Consider the following 23,120-nt stretch of genomic DNA (forward strand, 5'->3'; position numbering starts at 1 on the left):
AATACGTCAAAATTCAGGTAAACACACATAAGCGTTCGAAAGCCGGAACCAGTCAGGCGGTCGGTCAAGTGAATTATACAAACTACGTACAGATGCCACAGTTTCTCGGAAAAATGACTTTGTTGGTCTTGGTGGCTCAGCATGCCTATCACATAGGCGACAGCGCCAGACTGTACAAACCAATTACACAAATATGTAATAGGGTGGCTCACCAGGATTGTCGAATGGCACAAATCGGATCTAGAAAGGGGTAATATCCATGTCTTTTCTGAGAGTTCACTGCACAATGTCCCACTAAAAAGACAACATCTCTACAATTTACCAAACAGTGATCAATTGTCTGTGGTCTAGAACAGACACAACAGACTGTCGACCAAGCTATAAACACGCCATGGTCTTTCATTCAACCTTTAACAGGGAGCGTGGCAGAGTGTAATTTAAAAAAATATGTTTAACACCTTGCGGAACACACATTTTATACACCATTTTCGTGGCATCCTGGTACGGATACTGGAGGCAGGGAGACGATATAAAGGTATAGGAAAAAGCCCACAAACCAGAGCATCGGATGTAGACTCGCGCGCAACAGTATATATGTAGTCAAGGCTGAACCGAGCCTGTAGGAAGTGAAAACTGATTGATTGATTGATTGATTGTAGGGGTTAACGCGCCGACGCAACGCAGGCGATGAGGCGCGCCGTAGTGGAGGGCTCCGGATTAATTTTGACCAGCTGGGGATCTTTAACGTGCGCCGAAATCTCGTACACACGGGCGTTTTTGCTTTTCACCTCCATCAGAAAAGCGGCCGCCGCGGCCGGGAATCGAACCCGCGACCTCGTGCTCAGCAGCGCAACGCCTTAGCCACTGAGCCACCGCGGCGGGTTAAGTGAAAACTGTCAACCATTTCTTTGATGAAACCCCGTGTGCTTCAGGCTGCTTCCAAAGACAGCGAAGACACCACAATATCAGGGACAAAATGTGCAAGATGCGTTTGCAGTACAGCTTTCAAAAAAGGATGTTCAACATCTAGAAAGTACAATAAACGAGAGACAAGCTGCCAAGCCAAAATATGAACAAGCCGAAGTACCCCTTTCCCAACCAGAAGTGAAAGGTTATTGCGACGCAGTGGCTCACTACGCGAACACCAAAGGAAGGTTGCAAAAATTTGGTGAGAAGCCTGTATCCTGAGTCGAGAGCAATGTAACTCCTGAAGGACATAAGTCGGGTCACACAAAACATGTTACATGCCCGAGAACGAGAAAAAATAGCCAGCTGCCGTTCCCACCAGTCATTGACTTGGGCACTGTACGTTCACCGCCTGCTCCGAAAAATGCGAGTCAGTGTTGCAAAACTGAGAGTGGGGTACCCCTAAATAAGCTACGTCACTATTCCAATTGACCTGTTCTACTGCTCGCGCGACATCTATTACACCCATTTGTTGCTGTTGAACTTACGGTGCCTCCAAGAGGTCAAGGCTCGAACCCGTGTTTTTTGTTTTTTGGGTCAAAAGAATGTTTTGCAGGTGTAATTTTCCTTTTCTACGGAAGATATCAAGTGCAGATCTATTTTTAATTTTTTTAATACACCCTACCACCAGAGTATGTAGTATATGTTGGGTTTCAATACAGTTAAACCTGGATGTAAAGAAGCTCTTTGTAATAAATTCCTGCATTTTGCAAAGCTTTTTCATTCTCCTTTGCCACCCCCTTGAAGCCCATGTGTTTGTGACCTCTGTGTAACGAAACTTCGCGGCGGTTAACGTTTATGTAACGAAGTCGGAGAGCTTATCAGTCGTTTTTTTTTTTGCACTTTTACTCAAAAATTGGCCGGAGAAATGGACTAATTTGCGAATACTAGAACCACAATGAGGATCCAGGAGCAATAAAAACGTCTGGAATCACCTAAACACGAAATTCATAATGATGAAGATCATGGGCGGAGGGGCAAGCACCATCCGGTGGTGAATGTAGCAGTCATTCTCGCTTTGCCTTGGGTGGCTTGAAATTACACCAGCAAGCCAGAGTAATCACCCTTCACCTTTTTTTTCTTTCCTTCCGCACCGCTAACTACCCTGCGTTTTCACGTGTGAAGGCGGTTCCAGTGCCAAAACTAAAGAGGTGCTAGGCCGTGCTATCGGCATGCAGTCGCGCGTCTCTACTTCTATCCATATCCTTTCGTCGTTGGTGAGTGCTGCGGCCGTAAAAGGAAAAGCTGTGTCTTTACGAGAAAGCGCACAATTTTAAATGCCGTCTGCGCTGGCTAGAAAGAATAATGTCGCCACCTGTGTATCTCAGCTCAACAATCTTCTGGGCGGTAAAGAGCTCCAAGTTCGCAAAAAAGCACCCTTTCAGCGTAAGTTTGGTTCTTGTAACCCGTTATGGCGCCGAAAAGTGTCAAAAGGCAAACGTTATATTTAAGTTACGTTTGTTGATACGGGGGTAGGTCACCTCCCTTCCCGCCGTGGTGGCTCAGTGGCTAAAGGCCGTACTACATGGAGCGATTTCGCCTGCGAATTCGCGGATGCGGGGCCGCTCGTGCGGCAAAACCACCTTTTTTTGTTGTTGCGGCAAAGTGCCAAACACTTGAAGCGGTCGAGCAAACGCCGCTCGTGCGGCGTGTGCGGGGTAGAGGGGCCGGACCTGCGGCCAATAGGAGCACAGCTCGGCACCACTTGCACGCTTGGAAACCAGATGGCGTTGCTTGTATGGTGCTTTATTATGATGTATTCATTGTAACCTGCGTGACAAATGCAATTGCCGTTGTTACTGCTGAAAAAAATTCAACGTGTTCTTGCTTATTTCACTGGCTCTTAGAATTGTATTCATTCAAGAAAAGTGTGCTTTAACAAGTGTTTAGAGTGTCTCTACCGTTTTTTTTTAATTTACTATTGACGATGTGTACTGACATGCGTGTCTGCAATTCTTGCATTTTTTTATTGGACCCCTTACTAGCCGCTGGCTATGGGTCCAAACAGTTTTTGGGTATGTTTTGTAGCACCACATAGAACAATAAATCGAATTGAATTGAATTGAATTGACAAAAGCGCGGGCACACCAAAACGTTTGTCTTCTCTGCTGTGTGTGCGTATATTGATAAAGAATCGGCGATTCTTGCATAAAACCGCAAATCCACTTATATTTACCGCAAACAAGGCAGAAACAACTTGCCAAGAAAGTAAAATAAAACCACCCTTGTTAAAATCACAACAACCTTTGCTGGTGGCAAACTTAATTCAGTCTGCAAACAAGGCGCATCTGAAATGCGAAATTCGCGGCGTTCGCAGGCCCCGTGTAACGACAATTCCAGGGATTGCGAACTTCGCAAGTGCGAATGTTCGTTTCAGCGGATTCGCAGGCGAAATTCGCTCCATGTAGAACGGGCTTAAGGCGTTGCGCAGCTGAGCACGAGGTCGCGAGTTCGATTCCCGGCCGCGGCGGCCGCTTTTCTGATGGAGGCGAAAAGCAAAAATGCCCGTGTGTACGAGATTTCCGCGCACGGTAAAGATCCCCAGGTGGTCAAAATTAATCCGGAGCCATCCACTACGTAACGCCTCATCGCCTGCGTCGCGTCGGTGCGCTAAACCCTACAATCAGTCACATCAAGGTCACCTCGCTTCTTTGGAGCATCGTGTAGTGCCTAGTCTCGTGCGAAAGCGGGAGCCGCAGATCACGCCGTTTTTCGCTGTGCAATGAATCCACAAAAGGTGAGTTCACATTCACCAATTTCTAGCATTTGGGCCACGTTTCTGCTTCATTCCCCAAAGCCTTATCTTGAAACCAAAAATTGCGAACCTTTCTGAACTTTTTTACATCCAGGTTTAGCTGTACGAACAATGTTTTATTTTTGTCAAGAGTGCGGACAAGTAAGAAGTATGTTTGAGAAACTGTTTATCGATTTAAAACTCTGCCTGCAGAACTATCATCTTTTCGAAGGACGGCTGAATTGGGGGAGAGAGAGCGTGACGTAAAGGCCAGCCAGAATATTTCAGCTGAAGCAGCCCAAGATAGATTATCTTCTTTAAAAGTGGCAGCCAAAGATCTGCCCTTTGCGCTCGTCGACGCAAACGGGAACCCGGGGTTCATGGAGTAACGGCGTCTTATCTGTCGCCCTGGAAACGAAAGCCGATAAGGTGCTCCTGGCGTAGCATGTGAGAATAGTTCCTGTCCGCGCTGCTGACAGCCCGAAGTCGTCAGTGCATTCGTGCGGCGGAAGCCACATAGGGCGTGAATTCCTTTAATATCATGTCGTCGTAGAAGGTTCGACTACCATTCGGCTTTCCACTGACCACGAAGCGAGGTGAGCATTCCGCATGAACTATTCAGACCGGAACGACGGAAACAAACGCTAAAAAAGCTTCTTGGCTGTGTGGGCGTGAACTCTTAACATTGTTCCTAGTGGAGTTTCGTCTGGCGGAACCGTATATTTACTGGGTGTTTTTTGTGGCGTTATCTTTTTGCTGGTAATGCCATCGCTATCACTCGGCTGTTCTACGTGCCTACGTGCATGCAAGAGATATTGCTCTATGGTTGCCACAGACGACCAGAGGTGGCGTCACTGTCATCCAGCTGCCTCTGCTGGCGGGATGTCGAAGTTTCTGTTTATCGCTTATCTGAAACCTCAGGCAGGGATGAGAATACACACCACCCTTTTTGTTAGCCCTCGTTTTGAACCGCGCAATTTTCACAGCGTCGCGTTGCATCAAATCCTTATAGTCCAGCGGGTGTATTCGTAAGTAAGCTTTAATGTGGTTGCCTTTTTGGATTGTGGTGTTGTCAAGTTAGTCTAGCAATTTCGCGAAACAAACAACACGGATGACCTGCCTTGACTGTAAGTCTTATTACGCAAGCCTTCCTTGTTACGTCCTTTTTATGACTCTTGTTAGTACCGATAACCATTTAGTTGCTATGTTGGGAGTATTGAAACTCTTCATTCTAAAATGTTTCCCGAGTGTTGGGTGTCCGCAGCAGACGTATATATCTGGAACGTAAATGCGAGCCTACGTTTCAGTGCGCACTGCAATACGCGTATATGACGGAACGGCTCCTTGCTATTGCATTTGTCAAACATTAATCGAGAAAAAAGCGGCCGCAACTACCGAAGGCATTTGTTCGAAGCGGGAATCAAGAGCAAACGCTTTGTTTTCCTGTATGGTCTTATTTATTACGCTATGATTTGCTATGTGAATATACGTGGCCGCGATCCGGAGTGGTGATCTGAACAAGCGACCGCCGACAAAATCTGTAATGAAAAGGAAAACGATCGCAGCAGTTAAATGTTCTAACCCCATAAAATCTAAAACAGTTCATTACTTCACGTGGCTCAATATGACGCTTTCAACTAAGGAATTCTGCACTGGTGAGGTTAGAAGTTGGTATCGGGCAGACACAGCGGCCGTAATGCTATCTGTGCCTTCTGCGATCGCCGACAATAAATAGCGCGTTGCAGATAAACAGGTCACTGCATCCGATGAGTTTAATCTAACTGCTGAGCTGTTTCGGGCTCGCGTTCCAAAAGGAAGCCTTCGGAAGGACTGTCCAGGTTTTGGTGCATCCAATGATTCTAACCTGCTGTGTTCATATTATTCTTTAGCACTCCCGTACGGCGCGTCTACTCACTCAATTGCCGATTCATTATCGCCTCAAACATGGGGATATTATCCTCAGTAGGCCTCGTCACATTGCCGCTTTCTACCAGCTGTGACCGATTGCCCACCTGCAGTTAACCCAGCGCAGTTCGTGCAATTCAAAAAGCATGCTAACTCGCGCTGTATAAAGTTTCACAATTCAATTGGTGCTCCGGAGCGTCACCGTATGTTCGTCGTGGTTGGTTTCCTGCGTGTTTTATTGGCCCTTTTTAATGGGCAGCAGAAACGAAGGGGGGCAGGGTGTAACGTCTGGTTTCTAAATAATATTATTTCGTGTAAAGAAACAGGTATATGCTTCAACCATGGGCGTTGACCACATGTAAACCGAAGAGGCTTTTTTCCTGCGAAACATTACAGCAATTTGTATATCGTTGCAAGTTAGCGAAGGGGGCAGCTTTCCCAACTTGCCTATTGCTCATCTAACGCTGAAATATGGCGACATCACTCCAGGAACGCCACGGCTAGCTCTTTGTGGCCAGGCTGTCCGTTTAGGTGTATCACAAGCTATTTATGTGTGTTCCAAATATTTATAACAAATTAGATTGGCCTTGGAACTAACTTCTACCAGAGCACTATTGTGACCCAAATTTGGTGTACTGATAGAAAATTGTTGCTGATAGTTTATTTTAAGCAGCACTTTTACCTACACTAATGCCAAAGTCGTTTATACAAGAAGTTCGATAAAATATGGTGTGGCACGAATGAGAGGGGTGTAGCAGTTTGCAACCAAGAAAGAAAAAAATGTGGTATTTCCTTTACGATGTAACGAAATCCCATCATTTTTTTCACGCTTAAATTTAATGTGCTATTGACGGTATTGCCACAATAGTACCGAAACACAACCGGGTCAATTTGGTCGCGTTGCATGAAGTCGCTTTTCATTTCCGATGGTTACTGACAGTTCCTTTTAGCGTTGGTACAGTCGTCATCACGGCTCTCTAGAGCGCTCGAACCGCCAGCTTTTGTCTGCACGAACGACGCCTGCCGATAGCGCCTGGTTCGATATAGTCTGCATATGCGCCGCCGCACTGACGACACTCCCCTCGATTTTACCGCCATGCCGGTGCCGGTACGCAGCCGCGATTGCAAACGATCGCCGATGGAGGCACTGCAGGCAGTGGTAACACGTCTCGGCACGTGCTGCCGCAGAACAATGGCGCGCAGGAACTTTGACGGGGCTTTTCTTGTGTGATATGCCAGCATTTTGAGGTGCTGACTACCTTAGGACCGGGCAATATCCGTCCGCGTCCGTGGTCGTATCATTTTCGATCGCCAAGAATTCAACAGGCACCTGTAGCATTCGAGCCTGTGTCTGGTAGACCAGACAAAGTTTGTCTCAGTCGTCTTGCCCATTCGGCTACGACCGTGAGTTAGTAGCCGAGAGCCAAACGGCTTAGTTCGTAGCCTGCAACGGTGCAGAGTACCTTAGGACCTCCCACTGTCCGTCCGCGTCTATCCGTGTGCACACCAATATCAAGAAAATCAAGCAAAATTTGATTTCAGCCGTGAGTTCCAGTTTCATTCAGGGAATTATCAAGGTGCAACTCACGGCTCAAATTGAATGAAGGTCAGGGAGCAAATCGAATGTCACTCGGGGCGCAACTTGGATCTCATTTCGAGTCCCCGTACTCGGAAACCTCGTTAACATCAAAGGAGGGGAGATGCTGCCATTTTGTCGTTGCTGTTCATGACCGGCGCGTTCACGTCTAGCACAGCTGTTGGTGATTTGTCCCCGCTGGGTGAATATTATGCATGTTGTCGCACACTGTCTCGTGAAGCATAAGGATTTATTAAGCTCAAGGAATTATAAAAAATGGGCTATTGGGAGTGGTTCCATCGACTTTCGCGTTCACATACACCACTTCAAAGAACATGTTGTGATTTCCATGGCTTTATTTATATCATACTCCAGCTATTGGGAAGCTCGGCAAAAACGAAATGCTAATAAAGCATGAAGCAAGCATCTTTCCTTACAAAGTAACGGTTGAAGCCTGTGATGGCCGAACTGAAAGTCTGTTGTTGCTAGCAGCTAATTGCCGTTCCTCCGGATAGCTTCAGACTCCGGATCCTTTTCGGGAATGAGTCGTAAAGTGCTGCTGCAATCGTGGTATCCCTCCGTAGACGTTCCCATTATGCCTTGAATAATCTTCCAAAGCTCATCCGAGTTCGCAGTAGTGAGGCCGCGTTGTCGTGAAAGATTGCTTGTCATTATCCCCAACCCCGTTTCTATACTAATAAAATTTGTTCTTCTTGCGGCCAAGCTGAAGTATTAATGCTGACGCTGTCGAAACAATATCGGCAGTGGGAACAGAAGCCCCACCCTGCTGAAAATGCAAGAGTCCATCAGGGAACGGCCTATCCAGGACGTGGGGGATGAGGACCGTCTGTATGATATCCACGCAGGAAGTAGCCGTCATCCTTCCTCTGTTTCTATGCAGTGGCCCAAGTTCTACGTAGCTTATTGCTCCCCAGACACTCAGCAGACGACAGAGGGGCTTTTGCCGCTACATGTGGTCAGTGCGCACGTGCCGGCTGTCTCCGATTCTAGCTACTTCTCGGCGGTGCCGATTCGCGGGTCGCAGACTCCACGCGCTCGCCTTTTCCCTTTAACAGTGGGCCCCACGGTATATTGGGGTTACAAGAAGTAGGAACAACGGTACGCACAGCCTCCTATGCATGCTGCACCATCTGGTTGCTACATCGGTATACTGTGCGCATACTGAGTTCTAATAGAAGATTTGAGTTTGGTCTGTTTTAGGGGAAATGGTCGATCAAGAAGCGACCGCAGTCATTTATTCCTAGGCACCTTTTTGCGCTCTGGTTACAATGACCAGGATGGGGATTCAAGCGCTTTGTGTGAGCTGGAATAAGCTTATTGAACGCCTGACTACCCATTAGGCAATGGATTAGGCAAGCCCTCGTAAGCGCAATTGCGTCGCCAAAAAGCTGGCTTGACGACATAAGTGCTTTTGGGAGTCAAAATTGATAATGGTGGCCATTTTGCATTTGATTGATTGTAGGTTTGAACGCGCCCACGCAGCGTAGGCGATGAGGCGGCCCGTTGTAGAGGGCTCCGGAATAATTTGGACAACCTGAGCCTCCTGCTCGTGCGGCAAAAGTTCCTACACATGGGAACTTTGGCTGTTCAACCCTTTACATTACTAATTGCATAGCGCATATTAAAAAAATTGTAGCTCGTATCAACTAAGCCACTGCCCTTAATAAGCAAAATGTTGTTCAAACGACCACTTAGAGGCACTTTTGTATAGGATAATTTTGTTTTGTAAACTGAGGCTAGTCCCAGCTCGATCTGGGTCAAAACATTTTAGTTGGTAAATCTTGATTCTCACCAGTTCTTCGCTTGTTATCTCCCTTAACAGAGTAAATAGCTCATTAAGTTTTGCTTATTGTGGGTTCCATGGCTCCTTCTCGCGCTCGAAAACAAACGCCACAAAACCCAGCAGTTGTGTAACCCTGCCCACTTCCCCCTTTCCCAATGTAACCCGGTCACGACGGTGACCAGAGTCTGGACACGCATCTTTTTGGGTACGCCCTACAAAAAACAAACCCTAGACGCTACAGGGGTTTTAAAAGAAATGCGAAAAATGGATCACACAGCCTCCGACGCATGCCGCTCGGTAAGCTTCGCGTGTGCGCACTTCTTTGAGGGCGTTTCAAAGTGTGGCCTACGTTTACGGGAAATGTCGCATTTTCAAGCTGCCTCTCCACTGAGCAGGATGATCGTTGAAGGGCATCACGCTCGCTGGGGTCAGCATGGTGCGTGCTTTGCTCCCGAACCTAGTATATAACCGATTGCTCAGTGGTTACAGAGCATAAAACGACGCCTCAAAATAAATTTCCGGCGTCACTCCTTCGTCAAGCATTTTTACTAACAGTAGCCTACACTCTCAAACGCTCTGAAAAAACTACGCATGCGCGCAGTTTGCTGACAGTGCTGCCAGACGGTGTGGCATGCGTCGGAGTGTGTGTGCTCCGATGTTCGTAATCCTTTTAATGCCCCCTGTACACGATAGCAAGGACAAATTGTAAAAGTTACATATCTGCTTATTGAAGGCCGTGCCTAATTGTAAATCCGGTGTTAGTCTACACTGTGCTGATGATGAACGAAAAGCTTTGTAGCTAAACTTAATGCAAAAATGAAGGAACTTCATTTGAACGCGTAAGACTTGCAGGCAGCGAATCGGTATGCAAACTTTATGACCATCAAGATAGTAGTAATCCCGCAATTACAGCCGGTTTGCTTATGCTTCGCAATCGCAACGAGCTTTACTACGTCTTTGTTGGAGTAACGGCGAAAAAGATGCAAGCAGAAATAACGAACGGAACGCGCACACTTAAGCTAGACGGTCGCAGGTTCAACGTGTACCCTATCAAGTGTTCTGTGTCGTGCAGGTGGCTTGTTCCTCTTCCCAGTCACAGCCTAAGGATTAAGGCGTCTGACTCGCGGGCACTAACTCTCGGACGTAGCAGAGTTTTAGGGTAAGGCGACATCCTTTATCTCCGTTGATCCTGCAGACACAGGTTTGAATCATGCCTGTGCCGGTGATTTTTTGTTTTTATGCTGTTCAACTGAGTTTTCTGAAACGCTGGAATCAGCTAATTGCTAAACGCTTCACTGTTAATGACGACAGGGCTTTCCGTAGATAAGTATTTATTCATTCCTTCCTGCATTGGGCAAGCTCTTTTAATGTTAAATGCCCGCGTGCTAGCCAGCGACCACCGTGCGGTGTACCAGTCATCTACTATATTTGATAGCGAAGCGCGCGGCAGGCTTGTTGCAGCTAGTTGTCGGTCTTCAACCGCCATCCTAGCCAGAGGCGACGCAGCAAAACGATTCTTGACAAAGCCTTTTTCGCGGGCCGTTCAAACATTCGAAAACTCACTCAAACGCTGTGGAAGAATTGCGCATGCGCGCAATTCGCTGACTTTGCTGCCAGATGATGCAGCATGCGTGGGAGTTTGTGCGCTGCGTTGTTCGCCTTTCTTTTATCCAAGCGCATTCGCCTTGGCACGAGCCCACCGAGGCTAATGTCATTTCCCATCGGTGTTCACATGCCTTGTCGGGACAATTAGATTTGAGATGTGATGTTTACAAGCGCTCGCGGTCACGGCATTTAAGCGCGCACCCCAAAACTGGGTTTTCTTTTTACGCATGGCAAAATACCTAATTCTAGACAGCAAAAATTATAAAATAGTGGGCCATTCCAGATAAATTTTTTTGGTAAGAGAAGTACTTCAGGTGAAGGCAATATGAGCAGAAAGAACATGGTTGCATTTTCAGTAAAAACACTAGTAGCTATGTTACCCCCAAAGCCCTTTAGTTATTTGAGAATGGTAAGATTGAAGAGAAAGGAGCCGTATTAGAGGATTATTCATATATAAACCACGGAATATGTTTGTTTGTTTACCTTTATTAAGGGATTTTTTATTTATTATTAAACAACGCAATATGTTCTTTTTATTTGTTTGTATACAAACACAAATACAAGGTATGTATGTTTGTATACCTTTACGGATAATTAAATTTCATTGTGACTTTTGACTTTTGGAATGTTTGTCTTTGTGTATTTTAGAACTAGGCAGTATCCTCCGCAATGTCACATCTTTGTAGATGTATCAGTAATTTAATTAGAAGAATGAATAAAACAATATAGAACCTCAACTTTCAAAAGCGCCACACCGCTTTCATGATTCAAAGGTTCAATACATAGAAAAAGAAGTTGTACATGCATGCATATATACAGATGAGGGTTCCAAATCCACAAGGCTGAAACTGGACCCTCGGTAGTTCATTACTAACGTAGCATGTAGACGCAGCGAGCAAAATTATTATTCTTCAATAACTACGGAAATAAACGCAATACTTCAAACATTACCAATTTCAACAGTTCAAATTGGCAAGTACATCAAATGGATCTGCAATACCTACTACCACGTTGAGAATTACTACAAAACGTTTTGTTCTTTCGCAAAGAACATTGTACCGTGTTTGCTTTTATACCAAGGAACAAAGATTGTGCAAATACATCGGTAAAAACATATCAAAAACATCTAATTGCACCCTAAGAAAAATACTTTAGTTCTTGTTTAAATACAGGTAACCACATTGATGATTTCAGAGTAAGAGGCAAGCTATCCCAAAGTTTAATATCGGTGAAGTGGTTAGTTTTTCTCAGAAATTTGAATGAACAATTGGGACTAAAATTATTAGGTGCGGCAATCCTTGTGGTGTTTGTATTGACTACAGAATGAAAATCTATCTACAGAAAAGGAATTTTGTTGTTGAAAAGGTTCAATAACGTGTTTGCACGATTGTATATAAATAATTATTCAATGTATAAGATACCTAACTGGGTCGGCGGTAACAAAACGTCCGCACTAAAATGGTTTGTGGTAATATTACGTATCGCTTGGATCTGAATATGTTGAACCGATTTTAAGTGACAATGTTAATAGCCCTTATTCATCAAGGGATTACACGGAAACCTATTTGTTTTTACATCTTATGGTTGTAGTGCAATTTTTAACAGCGTTCAGGAAAGATATGGAGAAAGAATTAAGAGCTTCGACTGGATAACGCACGTGACTGATAAGAGACCAATAAGTAGCAAAGCTCGTTTGTATAATTTTTTCTGCGTTATACACTGAAATGTAGTAATATCCGTCGGAAAAACGTGGTTTAATGTCAAAAGTAACAAAGATTGGGAAGTGCTCGTTAATATCAGTTTGTGCTACCCCAGTTACTGGAATAGATGGCAAGTTCGATTAAACATGGTCTATAAGGGTTTCGGTTCTATGGGTCGCGTGACTAGTGGGCGAGGTAATTAATGATTCGTATCCAGTGCCCATAAACCAGTCCTTGTAGGTGGCATTTGCAGTGGAAATAACATCTAGCAAGTTAATATTTACATATCCTATAATTGTCACGTTTTTATTTTCCATAGACAATTTATTCAGTGTGGCAATAAGGGCACTAATAAATTGAAAACTTTGTTAAAAATATTGTCCTAAATCGCAAAGATCGCCCGGGAAACGTTCATTTCCGTCTTCTTCAAGCGTTCCCTTGCAACAGAATAATGTGCTCATTCGTTGTATAATATATTATTATATTATCGCTTATTCGCCTTAAGGAATGCCGGGTATAAATCCGCAAGTTTCGAAAATGTCTACTTTATGCATTCGACTCTAAAGTAACGAGTGATCACGCTTGGACGCAGACAGTGTAGAGAACGTGGTGCCATTGCAGTAAAATGGAACTGAGTGTAAGATACAAAGCTATCCTCATGTTTTAATTGCGCTCATGAGTTAAGTTCGTTTTGAAAAACCAGTTGTGGCAATTTTCAAGTCGCTTGGTTTGAGCCGCTCGAATTCGCAATTAACCCTGGGCATCTGTTTCCAGGCAGTGGTCAATTTCTCCACGTTGGAAAGTTTATAAAGTGAATGCCCCATATTTGCTCAACAATATACAGCCTGTTCAGCTAATCATCAAACGTCAACTGTCATGGCGATGAATACTTGGTTACCTCTTCGCATTTACTACTCCCAACTTCAATATCATCCAAGACTAAGTTTACAGCCGTGTTGCATACAGATATACACCAGCGCTGGTCGGTGTCTTCCAGTCTATGCGACGCGTCTACACAAATTCTGCCTCCAAATTTTCGCGAATGCTGTGTAGCTCTCAATCTAATTTTGGTGTATCGAGAACAAAATATGCTGGTATTGGTTGCTGCGATATCACTAAGCCGATTTTATTTTCGATTAGACGACTCGGAAATTACTCCGATGTATGCTCACTTTTTGCAATTATATTGCATGCAGTTGTAAAGGTTACCTTATTCCCGTGTGCCCTGAATACATAGGTTTTTACAAAAGCGGAACGACAGCCCCATACTTATCCTGTACAATATAGGTGTAATTGTACTATGTTTTATTGAGTTAGTTAACAAGCAAGCGTTTGCAATGGCTAATTTTGGAACAAACGTTTCTTTTGTGCGTATAACCGTCGAATAAAAAAAAAACACCACTTCTGAGCGGCTGGTCTTTTTTAAGAGCGTAGGCGGGCCGAAGAATTTCTCGACGGATCATTTGCTTCCGTTTCTGATCAAATTGCTTGTAAAAAATACAAAGCTGCATTATTACAGAGGAACTGCAAAAAATTACCCGCCACGGTGGCTCAGTGGCTGAGGCGCTTTGCTGCTTGGCCCAAGGACGTGGGTTCGATTACCAGCCGCGGGGGCCGCGTTTCTGGTGGAGGCAAAAAGCAAAAACGCCCGTGCGTACGAGATTTTGGTGCACGTTAAAGATCCCCAGGTGGTCAAAATTTTTGCAGAGACATCCACTACGTCGGGCCCCATCGCCTGCAGTGCCTCGGCGCGTTAAACCCTACAATCAATCAATCAAACTGCAAAAATTACATAAAATTATTTCTTCCTTAGTTAACTATTGAAACCTCCACAATCCGAACCATCTCCGCACCATCCAACACTAAACAGATAAAGAAGCACCACGGAAATGGGAAGTGTGAATCCCTCGTCGAACAGTCTCACGAGTTCGTTTCGGTTTCAATTTACATGCTGCCTTGTTCAGGAGGCGGTGTGATTTTGCAAAGCTTTTCAGCAAAGCTGTCTATAGCAGTGATTTTGTGCTTGTTTGATAGGTGAAGCCAAAAACACCTAGGTGAAAATTTTAGTTATTTTAAATTCTCAGCCGAGGACGACAGTTTCTCTTATTTTTTCAAAACTTTCTTAATGCGCCTAAACCACAATTCGCCGCAAAAAATGCTCTTTCATTTCGCCGAGTTTCATTTACTTGTCATGATTTGTTAGTATGCACAAAGGTTGTGAGTCAAAAAATTTCGTTTGCTAACAATAGAAGGCCGTCTACGTGAGAGATATGGTTAGAGGTAACGCCAGTAAAACTCTATTTGTCAAACCATCTCTCAACAAAATATGAGGCAATTACGCTCTAGGAAGACTATCACTATGCGAATTTCATCTACCTTTCGTAATTTAGCGTATCACAGTGTAGTTCTAAATACCGTTGAGTGTTGATTGCTACGGGTTGCTACGAAAACATCGAAAGCCCTATAGTTGTGCCCTGTAATATACTTCTAGTATTTCCACGTTTCTTGTACTCAAACTCAATCACGAACATACCCTAATTCCGATATAAATTAATACGTGCGAATTTTGTAAGTTTATGTTCGATGTGGTGCCCGTGCTTCTCCGCGTAAAGTTACGTTAAAGTGCAAAGTCTCTTTTTACAAGGTCTCTGTTTACAAAATCATTCAGTGTATCTTAAGGTGTTTCGAAAGTTGTACACATGTAAGCTGGGTGCCTTGCTGTGAAGACGTTCCTCTGATTCTATCTTTTCCAGGGTACAAACATCTAGGAGGAAATCGATATTAAACGGCTCAACGACCAGTACCTCAAGATGGCCGTCCCAAAAAAATATCTTGTCAAAGACGTAGACGGGCTTCCTAACGGCGTGCTCTTGTCGTTTGAAAAGAAGCTAAGGCCAGAGCTCGTCTGTTGTTTCTGCAAAGCTGTGACGCCGAAGGGTCTCAAAGATGGCAACGGACATTTCTTCTGCCAAGACTGCGTCGCTGTTGATACGGACAATATGAACCAGTTCACATGTTTCTTTTGTGGGTGTAGAGCCGACATTAAAGACGTAAGTGGCGGTATTTATTATGTTTCTTGCCTGTATGTTGTCCCTGTAGCACAGTTTGTTTCTGTGCGGCCACAAAGCTTGCACAGGTGGGCTGCCAATTTTAGTTAACACCAAGAACCATCCTTTTGGAAGATGCATAAGTTGGCGTTTTGGAAACTCTCAGTGGCATGATATGTTTAGGCTCTGGATTCGCATTGTAACCATAGTCACATAGTTGAAGTACACGGCTGAGTTGCAACTGTTGCGGGATTTGGGGTTTGGGGGGATTGTGGTGTGCATATTCAATTTTCTTTGTTTGTAAGTAAGAGAAACGTTTTGGAACACATTGTGCGGTATAAGACGCATCTGTCTGCTTATAAGATCGAATTAGGCGCATTTAGCGGCGCCTAGCCAGTACGACACTGCACGCGGTCAGAGCATGTCACCTGCCGCAAGTGCTTCGACGCGCAAAAATATTGTCACGGAACACCTACGTGGACAACGCCCCATAGCGCCATAACCCGTCACCGAAGACAACGAAGAGGATGCGGCTCGCCCGAGCGATCATGGCCGCTTGTAAATAGATTGCATCGCTCTGCGGCAACATCTTGTAAATACATCACTTCATCGTCGCCCATGGTTCGCCTCATCATTGTCCTGCCGCCACGTAACATTTTGGTGGATGGTGCGGGTTTTCGTCCCATCCCCGCCCCGAGCTTCACCCCGTCTCGGCTCATGAAGCAGTCTCATACTGGCTCCTGGAAAGCGTCGGTCCGCCCCAGCCCCGGTGAGCCACGGACGCGACATTCCCCAGCCCCGTGTCCCCTGCCCATGCCCCGCCGAGACCAGACGAACTGACCAGCCACGACCAGACGTATAGCCGACGACGCCCCCCCGCCCAGATCTCCGGCGCTTCTCCGAAAGCTTTGGACGCTGCCTCGTGGGGTCGGCGGTGGTCACAGCTGTTCCGGGGCGGTGCTCATCGCGACCATCACCATCATCAGTGGCGGCAAGGACATCATTGTAGATGTTCTCATCGCTTTGCTCATCCGCTTCGCCACCCTGTCTTAACCGTGCCCTCGACCGGGACGGTCGTCCTCCGCCGGGGGGGTGATGTCACGGAACACCTACGTGGACAACGCCCCATAGCGCCATAACCCGTCAGCGAAGACGACGAAGAGGATGCGGCTCGCCCGAGCGATCATGGCCGCTTGTAAATAGATTGCATCGCTCTGCGGCAACATCTTGTAAATACATCACTTCATCGTCGCCCATGGTTCGCCTCATCATCGTCCTGCCGCCACGTTACAATATTTTAACTATTGCTCGCTCACTATTGGTACATTACTGAGCAACTACAAGAATGCATCAAGCATGCAAGCATGTGTACACATGCCTCCTACTTGCTTTCAAACTATGTCGGCAGAAGCTGTGTGTAAAAACCCCAGCTCCCGTCATACGAAGTGCTCCGAGAGCATTAACATGTCACACCAGCGGGTAATAACACATGGGGACTGAAGAAGGTTGTCTGAGGAAGGTTGCTTTAGTAGTGATGCAGTATTGTAAACCCTGAATACGCCGATTGTTCGTTTCCTTCACAGTCATCCTCAAGAGACTAGTTAGGTGCAATGCAGGACGCTGGCCTCTCCCACTAACTTCTAACCACTCTCTCCTACGTTACTCGAGCCCATTCTTTGCCTCCCATCGCCCTTATTTGATCTCTCCATAGTGATATTGGCTTCTTTCACCTTATAGACCCGTATATAGTTCAAGAAGACTGTGATTTTGCCAAGTTGGTAAACGTTTATGATTTAAAATCTCGTTCCTTCTCTCGTTCTCGTTCTTCTCGTTCCTTTTTTGTGCTGTGTTTTTTCGGCGGTAATTTTCAATCATGAAGACCCGTATATAGGTCTCCGCTCTTTTATCCTGATGGTCCACATGTCATTTCGCCTCAGTATATCGCCAGCCCAGACCAATCCTATTTCTTTATTTCATCTATGATATCACCCACTGGAGTTTGTTGTTTGCTCTCGGAAAGTTGCTTCTATTCCTAATTGTCAGTGTTATCATTATTGGTTTCTTCTTTATTAATGAGCTTTGCATTTTCGAACTTCGTTTATCGCTCTTTCTCTAGCATACCAGTAGGCGTAAAGTCCTTTGGTTCCACCGTGCCTTGAATTTTCACACATTGAGACAGTCCAAGCCCAGCCCTAAAGGAGTACTGACACCAAACTTTTGTGTTACGTTTTTTTTTCGCGGCTATCGGTGCCTACGAGCCCACGAATTATAGAATGGCACATTAGATGGTCGAAACGGAGCATATATAATTACTTACAGATCTGTTTATTCGTGCAGTTTTGGTTTCGTTGAAGCGAGCACCGAGACAGCTGCAATGAAGGGAAGGTGCAATTGACGCCACTGTTCTTGCCCCACCACAGCACATGCCGGTCTGGGAGCTCGCGTGCCCGCCAGTACGGCCCGACCGGCCACAGTCGCTCCTGACGGCAGTTTAGAAAACTGTGATGTGATCGAAAATGCGGAAAAGCGCGCGCCAACAGCACCGCCGCCGCTTTGACACGTTATGGGAGCCCTGACGGAGGCTGTTGGAGTCGATGCGCAGATAACGTCATGAGCTGGCTCGATGGCGCGGATGAGCTTTTTCGTGTGCAAAAGGATTAAAATTGATTTAAAATATTTTCTAAACTTGCGAGGGGGTATCCGAATATACAAAGGAAGCTATTTGCATAGTTCTTTACATTTGAAATTTTGTCTCAATGCTCATTTAATATGTGTGCGCATCACTGAAACCCTAGAGCCAAGAGCCAAATTGTTAAATGTACGTTCTTGTAAGGAAACGACCCCGTATTAACAAACATACCCGAGGTTCTTGTGGCACAATTACTAAATTCAGGTCTTAAAGCTGCCTGAGTAAGAGAAAAAAGACAAGTTAGATATTTCACCTTCCATCGAACCCGCTTCCATAAAGAAACTGGTATTAAAATTTCGTGCCTATATATTTGTTTATTCAGTACCTTACAGGCCCAGCAGGGCGTTGGGTAAGGGAAGCAAGAAGAGCTGACAATCACAAAATAAAAACAAATGTTACACAATAACTAGGCATATAATACAGCAACAAGTAAGTGCAAAGGGAAAAACGAATATCATAACAGCAAGCGTGGCAAGGGAATAAATAAAAGCAATAATAGCAAGGGAGGTAGCCGTTAAAGGAAGCAAAAAACGGAAAAAAAAGATAGATAAACGTCTTGGTGCTCACAGGATGGACCCACTGAAATACTTACCACCTCGTGTACAGGAAAATGTGCGAATAGTTCTACACATACCCAGCTTTCTCGCTCAAAATTACAACCTCTCGGGAACCTAGAAAAACCACTTTAGGAAAATGATATTTGGCGTAAAGGTGGAAGTTAACGTGAAGATTAAAACGCTAAAAGAACATTTCAGGTTTCTGAATATGATTTTGTGTAATTCGCTGTCAAATCTAACTCCCCATGCATTTCTATGGGATAGTTCCCATGGCTCAGGAACCCAGTCGCGCAACGTGCGCGACTTGAAACTGTGCACAAAGCAAGTACTCACCTCAAATATTAGCTGTGCAAAATAACATTTTCATTTCGCTAAAAACTTGCAGAGTAATTACTGTTGAAAGGACTGCCGTGAGCGGGAAAGATGCACATGATGAACAATTCGGGCGTTTGCGCGGGAGCTGCATTTAGAATACCTGGGCTTTTCGCATATTCAGAGATTGAGTCGTAACGGCTGGTTTTAAAGGCAAAACACGGTGATGTAAGTGATGTAATGGCAGCGAAAGTGTCTTGTTCAACCTTGGTCCTTCACACAATTTTTTTCCATTGCTGAAGCAGTTTAGGTCTACATGTCTGCTATCGTTTCGTATTTGAGTCACCCACAGGAAGGGCACTATGTGTAAAGTGGAATGCTAGCTGTGGGCACTTGTATAAATTTCGTTTCAAAGTTGTGTTCAAAGCTGAGCTGCACGTCCTGGATTATCCTGATCGCCTGAAGTATCTATTTTTTACTCACACGTTTTAGTCCTGTATTGCATGAGCAACATCCTGCGAGCAGAATATTGCTATTATAACAAGGTGTATCTGCTTCTCCGTGCTAAACGTCTGCCAAATATGACAACAAACAAGATCTTTCACTGTTTGCCGATTTGATGTTTCAAACGCGGTCTTTACATATGAGGAATTTGTCCGTGTAATAAATACTGAACTGAATCTCTGAATACCGATGTGCCTTCAGGTTTTTGCTTTGGGAGCGTAGTTATGTAATTTCATTTGTATTTTCATCGCCTTGTCTTCTAGTTTCTTTCTAGGTATAGTCAGATAATCTGCATTACAATGCCTTGATTGCTTGTCAGCCGTTAAGTAAAAAGCGTGCCTTCTACAATTTTTCCGTTTCACATCTCCTAAGGGGCGTTACCATACCAATCCTTTTCTTTATTCTTCTCAAACCCGTAGATTACATGGAATGAAAAAGAATGGGAAATGCTGAAGCAGATGAAAGCCGCTTGCCCGAATGACAAGACGTGTTCGTTCAGAGGAACCCTTCAAGATGTCCTGGTATACCTTTTGTTTTCTTATTGATGAATTTGTTTGTCACAACAATAATCACTGGCCCACTCACGCGTGAATCTGTGTAAAAAATATCAAAACATGTCGCCGTTTAGTGGGCTGCCTTGGTGGAACAAATATTTTTGTTACCGTGCTCGATGTTGTGTGCATTTGCTGAACTTTGAATTACGATTTAGTTCCAAATTGTTTAATAGTCAATATAAACACCCTCGGGAACCGGGTGACATGTATGTGAAAGGCTTAATGGATGATTCTTGCACTTTTTATGGTGTTTAGAGAACTCAAGGGGTGAACAACCAGTACTTCACTAATAGGATATATTAGAAGCTCATGGGTGACCGCTTGTTTCATTCATTAATTTATTCATACTGCAGGCCAAGATGCTGGCCCATGCAGGGAGGGCAGTACAGAGCAAGAATTCAAAGAACGCATGAATAGGATGCGACCAATAACATGTCACAAAACTTCCAAATACTCGAGTTAGCGCACCCGCGACGTAAGAACAACGCAATGTATCGCATTGGGGAAAACGCCTTGCCCCAAAAACAGTACTAATACAACAAAACAACAGGTAAATTTTCTTATAGCGTAGAAGTGGTCACAAGCCTAGGTTTAGTATATTCTAATTCATGAGGAAAGTAGTTGTCTAGTTCTTGTAAGACATTTTCTGATTGTAAAACCTCAAGGGGGAGGGAATTCTATTCGTTAATTGTACGCACAAAAAACTATTCATGTGAGAATTTGTATTAAAAATATTGGCGTAATGTTATGTCTGTGTCTTGTTTTTAGGGCTTGAAGAAAAGTTACGTAACGAGGTAGTTTAAGTCCGATTTTCCCACTAATGCTATGGATAAACTGGAGACGACTATTGTTGCGCCTCCGTTCTAGAGAACTCATTTTATTTGTAAGCATTAGTAAGGGTGGGGAATCCTGTCTTTTATATTTGCCAAAGATTAATCTAACAGCCTTGCTTTGTACACGTTCCAAATTCGTAGTGTCCTTTTTAGTATGAGGGTCCCAAACAACCGCCGCGTATTCGAGTTTCGATCGCACGAAAGTGTTCTGAGCTAACAGTTTGGCATGGCCGGCGCCTTTCTAAGTTTTCTCTTCAAAAACCATAATTTGCGCAAATCTGCTGAACACGTAACGGAAATATGGTCTGACCAAGATAATTTATTACTAAATAGAACATCTAAATATTTGTATTTTTTAACTTCAGTTATGATTGTGTCATTTAGAACATAAGAAAATACACTCGGTTCTTTTTTCCGTGTTACCCAAAGCAAGACAGTTTTTTGAATGTTTATTTCCGTACCCCAAAGTGTATACCAATCGGAAATTGCCATAACTGAATTTTGCAAACATGAGTGATCGTTTGGTGACCGTATTTGTTAAAAAAATGACAGTCATCTGCAATTAGGTTATTATGCACATTTTCAGGAATTTTGTTAGTTATATCTTTATATATACCAGAAATAAAAGCGGTCCTAGTTACTCCCGTGTTATGAAATGCTGGAAAACTAATGTGTGACTCACCAGCAAAAGCCGTATCCGCGGTGGCCGAAATTTCGGTGGTAAAAGGGGAGCTGTCTGGCGCCGTCTTAAATTGGATGAAGTCGCCATCAGCCGCACACTCGCAACAACCGGCGCTGTCAAGCAACATTTTGCTTCCTGCAAAAACGCCTTGCCCCCTAATCGTTTTGACCGACATATGTAGCCGGTACAAAAGCTTTGGTCGATTCATAGTTCCCTCCAGCGCAAGATACAAACGTAGGGCAATCCTACAACTGCACCATTGCATGACATGCGTAATTAACGTTTTTGTCACTACACCTAAGCTTTAGTGCATTGAAGCGCACATACAGGCCGTCACCAATAAGGGAAGCACTAGAAAGTATCTGGCGGTGCTGTCAGAGTCCTACTTCACACTTTGAATACTATTCTTTGTTCTAGCACTCCCGACAAAACAGGTACGCGGTGAACAAAGTATGAGAATGGGCTCACCTCTAATAAGAGGCAGGCGGCTCACTATTCATCTTCAATTTCGCACGCATCGGTGAATTCAGTCATGGGGGTTCATCTGCAACTGTGTGGCTGTCATCCCCGTAACCTGCCTTCGCAAGATCCAGGTGGCCAATGCCTCCGTAGATTGCATTGGCAGGGACCGGGTCACCTATGTCCTCGTAGCCCACATTCTCTGCTACCGAGAGGACTAAGACACCCTAGCCTACGTTGGCAGGGAATGGGTGGCCCACGGATCCATTGCCCGAATTGTCAGGGACCGAGAGTTTAGGAACCCGTAGCCCGCGTTGTTGGAAGCGCTGGAACGGTACCACTTCGCTCCATTCTGTCGGTCCCGTGGTACATGATCTGTGCTCAGAATGTCTTTTCCAGGAAGGGGGTAGTTCCAAAGACGCCTCGTAGGGGGGTGGAGGCACGTATTCGACGGCTGCGAGCAAGCCCTCCAAAAACGAACAAGCATGATTTGCAATTACCTGAATACACAGCAATCTGCGAACATAATGGTGTCTCATAAACCGAGGATCGGAGGGTCGTAGCAGTCTCTCTGCGAGCTCGACTCTGGCGTTAGGAGGCTTGATCAGTGTTACAAGTCTTGCAAAGCCCGAACATACTCCAGAATACTTTCGTTAGGATGCTGTGTTTGAAAACTAAGTTCACAGGTTGTATGGCATTCATACCCTGCAGGTAAGAATTCGTTGCGGAAATGCCGGCAGAACTCGTCCGAGGTTTGAAACAGAGCCTGCATACGCCACCAACATGATGCAGATAAATAAAATATGGGTGGTAGAAATCGGTTGAGCATGAGGTTGTCCAATGGCCTTACAGCTGCTTTGCACACCGTGTTGGCCCACAAGGTGCGCAACGCTCTGCGGATGATCGCAACGCCGTAGTGCGGAATCCTTGCTTGCGCTGTTTGAGCTACTTTTTCCATGTTAGGTGGTTAGTGAAAACGTCACAAAGGCTGGCCACCTTACCAAATACGAGATCTGCAGTCCTCATCACTGCGAGCAAAAAAAAACAGCATTGAAAACAATGAACACTAGCGGTTACAAAACACAACAGAGAACTCTGGCACCCACCGCTAAAACCTAACACAGAAGCCGGTTGCGAAACCACGTTGGGTGGCACTGAACTACCAGCAAGGAGGGTACCCTGAAGCAGCGGAT

The 23,120-nt window shown here is 44.9% G+C and overlaps 1 protein-coding gene across 4 annotated transcripts in view; it reads left to right on the plus strand.

Annotated features, from left to right (window-relative positions):
* The first annotated feature begins 4,138 nt into the window (after positions 1–4,138).
* The window catches only part of LOC144142275 (TNF receptor-associated factor 5-like), a 51,733-nt gene continuing 32,751 nt past the window's right edge, over positions 4,139–23,120 (plus strand). Inside the window, exons 1-4 of one of the 4 annotated variants that reach the window (XM_077673645.1) lie at positions 4,139–4,296; positions 10,058–10,144; positions 15,044–15,340; positions 19,819–19,920. In XM_077673645.1, coding sequence (XP_077529771.1) covers positions 15,101–15,340; positions 19,819–19,920 — 342 coding nt within the window. In that variant the 5' untranslated portion in view covers positions 4,139–4,296; positions 10,058–10,144; positions 15,044–15,100. Of the gene's footprint in view, positions 4,297–4,593; positions 4,828–10,057; positions 10,145–15,043; positions 15,341–19,818; positions 19,921–23,120 lie in introns of those variants that run through there. The other 3 variants (XR_013316931.1, XM_077673647.1, XM_077673646.1) reach the window with 3 other exon arrangements.

Source organism: Haemaphysalis longicornis, unplaced genomic scaffold, assembly GCF_048455015.1.
Source record: "Haemaphysalis longicornis isolate Haplotype H1 unplaced genomic scaffold, Haemaphysalis longicornis Haplotype H1 scaffold_6, whole genome shotgun sequence".
Lineage (NCBI taxonomy): Eukaryota > Metazoa > Arthropoda > Arachnida > Ixodida > Ixodidae > Haemaphysalis > Haemaphysalis longicornis.